Source organism: Plasmodium fragile (genome assembly GCF_000956335.1).
Source record: "Plasmodium fragile strain nilgiri unplaced genomic scaffold supercont1.84, whole genome shotgun sequence".
Classification (NCBI taxonomy): Eukaryota; Apicomplexa; class Aconoidasida; order Haemosporida; family Plasmodiidae; genus Plasmodium; species Plasmodium fragile.
Genome location: NW_012192664.1, coordinates 77,758 through 81,587, shown reverse-complemented (window position 1 = coordinate 81,587; position 3,830 = coordinate 77,758). Strand labels below are relative to the sequence as shown.

At 37.7% G+C, this 3,830-nt stretch overlaps 2 protein-coding genes across 2 annotated transcripts in view; one reads left to right on the top strand and one right to left on the bottom strand.

Moving 5' to 3' along the window:
- The window catches only part of AK88_04962 (uncharacterized protein), a gene marked incomplete at both ends in the record, with an annotated part of 6,525 nt that extends 5,136 nt beyond the window's left edge, over positions 1 to 1,389 (top strand). Inside the window, one exon of the mRNA XM_012482566.1 lies at positions 85 to 1,389. Coding sequence (XP_012337989.1) covers positions 85 to 1,389 — 1,305 coding nt within the window. The remainder of the gene's footprint in view (positions 1 to 84) is intronic.
- Positions 1,390 to 2,218: 829 nt separating this feature from the next.
- On the bottom strand, positions 2,219 to 3,622 carry AK88_04961 (uncharacterized protein; the record flags this gene model as incomplete). The annotated part of the gene is made up of 1 exon (XM_012482565.1): positions 2,219 to 3,622. The coding sequence occupies one exon, from the start codon at positions 3,620 to 3,622 to the stop codon at positions 2,219 to 2,221; it is 1,404 nt and encodes a 467-aa protein (XP_012337988.1).
- Between the last annotated feature and the right edge of the window lie 208 nt (positions 3,623 to 3,830).

Sequence of the window (3,830 nt, the reverse complement as noted above, 5' to 3'; positions counted from 1 at the left end):
ACACAGGGAAAAAAAAAAAAAAAAAAAAAAAAAAATATGAACGGGTCAGGCGATAACTCACCAAAAGATAATGACCATCAAAAGGACAGCAAGACATGTGTGCAAGGTGATGTAGGAGAAGAATCAGACGAAGGGAAAGATACAAACAGTACGTGCAATAAGATTAGTAGTATCTTCGACGATTTGGAGCACACAACGCTGGATGTGCATAGCAACAAAAATGGTTGCAGCAGCATGGAAGATGAAAAGGAACAAATTATGCACAATTACTACTCGGGAGAAAGTACCGATACGTTCATATTTGTTGTCACCCGGAATGAATACGATTTGTACAGCTGTGTGGGTCTACATGGAGAGATAATAAAAAATGAGAAAAACGTAGAAGTGTACAAGAAAATGTACAACATGGTTGACTACACGTACATAAAACAGGATTTGCTAAACAGGGGGAGAGGACAAAAGCAGAAGAAGGGGGAAGCATCAAGAAGCGGAAGCGAAGAGGTGGAACACAAAAATATGAACTTGGAAACACTGCTGGATAGTAAAAAAACGGAAATGAAAAGTATAACTAATTCATTCATAAAAATGTGTTCGTCTCGATTTTTCTCGTTTTTTTTTAACAAAATTAAGTATTATTGCAAAATGGGGATTTTTAAATATTTAAACAAATTCAGCAAGGTGAATATGGACAGCATCAATTCACCTCTAACATGGTACACTTTGTTGTATTTTGTAAAAAATGTGGACTACATAAGATCGAAATATTCGCTAAGGCTATCTGCTTACGATGAAAAAGTGAAAGAAATTGATGGGCTGAGTCGCGGGTTTGTCTACATTAACAACCACATGTTGGGAAGCTTTTGGATAACGGACGATAAGGAAAGTTACGAAAATGAAATAAATGAAGAGAATAAATTAAAAAAGAGGACAAAATTGAAAAAGGACAAAAAAACCCAATTTGCTACGAATGAAAATTTAATTAGTATCCCACAAACACGGTACATGCGCATACCAACGGACTGGCTGATCGAAGGAATAAACGTCGTCATTGTTTTTGACGAATTTGGGGGGAACCCGTACAAAGTCGAACTCGTGCGTGAAGTGCTAGAAGGGGGGGTATACCGGCTGACCAAGAAGGAGAAGTATGTAAATTGGATTTTGTTCCTCTTCATTTTGAGCATTATTGTTTTCATTACGTATTTCTGCTTGAAGGCTTTGCACAACTATTTTAAAATAAAGGAGGAGAAAGAGAGGAACAAACAGAATTATCAAAATATTATCGAAAACATAATTACACATAATATTTATGTGAACAGTTCATACGATGATGCCACGGAGGAAACGGCGTCTGAGGACATTCAGAATGTCAGCGAGTTTTTGGACTCTTGATTTTTGCGCGGCGTTTGCTCAGCGTAGCAGCGATTGATTTTTTTTTTTTTTTTTTTTTGTTATTTTTTGCAGTGCAGCGCGTTCATTAAGACGGCTACGTGCTTGGGCGATTTTGTCGCTAATCTGTTACACGTGGAGCATTTTTCCTTTTACCCTTTTTTTGTTGAATAATCCTTCTGGCGCTTTGACTGCTTCTCACCGCCTCCCACTGCATTGTGTCCACTTTGCCCACGTTTGCTTCATCTTTCTTTCTTTTTTTTTTTTTTTTTTTTGTTCTGAAATGTATCGTTTGGTTGGGGGGTGGGCAGCTGCTACACTCAGCACATTGTGCAAGAATAGCAAATGTGTGAGCGCGCCCATGCACAGTTATGTACGTTCACCCAAGTGGACAGCCTTGCACTGACCTACATGTTTTGTGTCCCTGTTTTCTGATAAACTGCCAAGGCGTATTAATTAATTTTTTAAAAAGAATTTGCGTTTAATACGATTAGGAAGCACAACAAAAAAAAAATATGATAAAGTTAAAATTAAAACTTAATATTAAGAATTTTAAAACATGTGTTTTGGTTTTTATTAAGAAGGAACATTTATGGGGACAAAAACAAAGCTTACGTTAAAACAAAAAAAATAAAAAAAATTAAAAAAAAAAAAATGGCTCGGCATGTGGATATGCCTGTAATATGGTAACATAAAGGCCGCGCGAACGGCTAGTATGTGTAGGGAGGAATTTACGTCGACGGAGGTGTGTTGTAGGTTAGAGCAACACGGGGAGTGTGGGGTGTGCGCTATGAGGTTGTCACAAATGAAGGGGCTAAACAAAGTAACGAGACTAAATTTTATCGGTGCTTGCACTCGTGGACGTGTACTTCGTCTTGACTATGCTATCCATGTAGAAGTACATTATAAAGTTGAAAAAGAAGGGTACGATGATCATCACTACGAGTAGCCTGTATCTCATATTGCTGATGTGGGCTATGGTTCCCACGACTAAAACGTTAAACATTGGAGACAGGAAGAAAAAAAAGAGCAAAGATATAAACTTAGCTGTTAGGACTACAGAGACCCAGATGAAAATATTTTGAAACAAATCCATATCCATATAATTGTCGTCGATTTTTTTGTAAATTTCTGAATGTTCCTTGTCGTATGTAGGTTTATTTTCTTTATCGTGATCACTTCCTTCATTTAACTGAATGCAGACGTCATCATTAGGAGTTTCTTTCGTGAGTAATTTTAGCTCATTTTTGTAGTCTTCGCAATTATTATTGTAGTATTTTTTATACTGTTTGTATTGGCTGCAGTCGTCATAAGTGCTTTGTTCTTTCTGTACGTCTGTTACAGGGTTCAGGTTGGCATGTTCTCCTCGCTTTTCGTGTTTGTTTGCTTCCTCCGTGTGTGCTTTTTTAGGGGTGGTCTCGTTCATTGAGCCTATTTCATTTTTTCCCTTCGTCTTGTTAGTCCCCTGGATCTTCACTTCCCCGGTTGTAGCGCCTGCCTTGGGCGCGAGATGCTTTTCCACATTTTTACCCCCGTCCACATTGTGTAGGGCATTTTCCGTGGTGCCCGTGTTACTATCTTTGGTCATATCCAAATTGTTTGAACCATTTTTTGGAGTTTCATTGGGGCAAGATATGCCAGTGGTTTCATTTGAGCTCAATGTATGAACATTGTCCTTTTTGGGCATTGCACTCTTCACATTTGATGTGGTGGAACTCGGACCAGTGTGCCCTTTTTTTGTTGTTCTTGAAGTGTCCTCAGTTTTGTCATTTTTCCCTTTGTGTTCGTCATTACTATTGGCAAAATTGACAAAGGAAGAATAATGAGAGAGAGCATCAGTCGGCTTGTATATAGAGGACATAGAGTTGTTGTGCAGGTACTCTTTTTTAAATTTTAGTAACTTAAAAAATGCGAATAATTTATATTCTACATATAGACCCAATGAAGCATCAAGTATGATCTGAATAAAATAAATGGAGCACTCATCCATTTCAATTTTGTACAGATAGGACAGCAAGTGGTATCGGAATATGAACATGCATGAAAATATGTTTGTTATGTGTAATGTTACTGATCCACATATGATAACAATTACGTCCGTCAAAAATTTGATGAAGGTTCTTCTTGGTTTCTCGAAGAGGAACTTGGTTATTAATATGCTTACGGACACACACCCGATGAAGACCTGCACGAACACGCCAAATTCTCCCGGTATTAGAACACATTGTTCGCTCATATTTCTTTCTTTTTTTTTTTATTTCGTGGGTGTGTGTGCCTTGTGTCGTTTATTCGCCTTTGCGCTGGTTGTGTTTCAGTTCGTGCTGGTCGCGCTGCGGACGTTTGTGCGTCGCTTCTACTTTCCTGTTTTTTTATCTTCTAATTTTTCTTTTCTACGTTATTGTTCTTACTCTTCTCTTCTCTTTTTTTTTTTTTTTTTTTTTTTT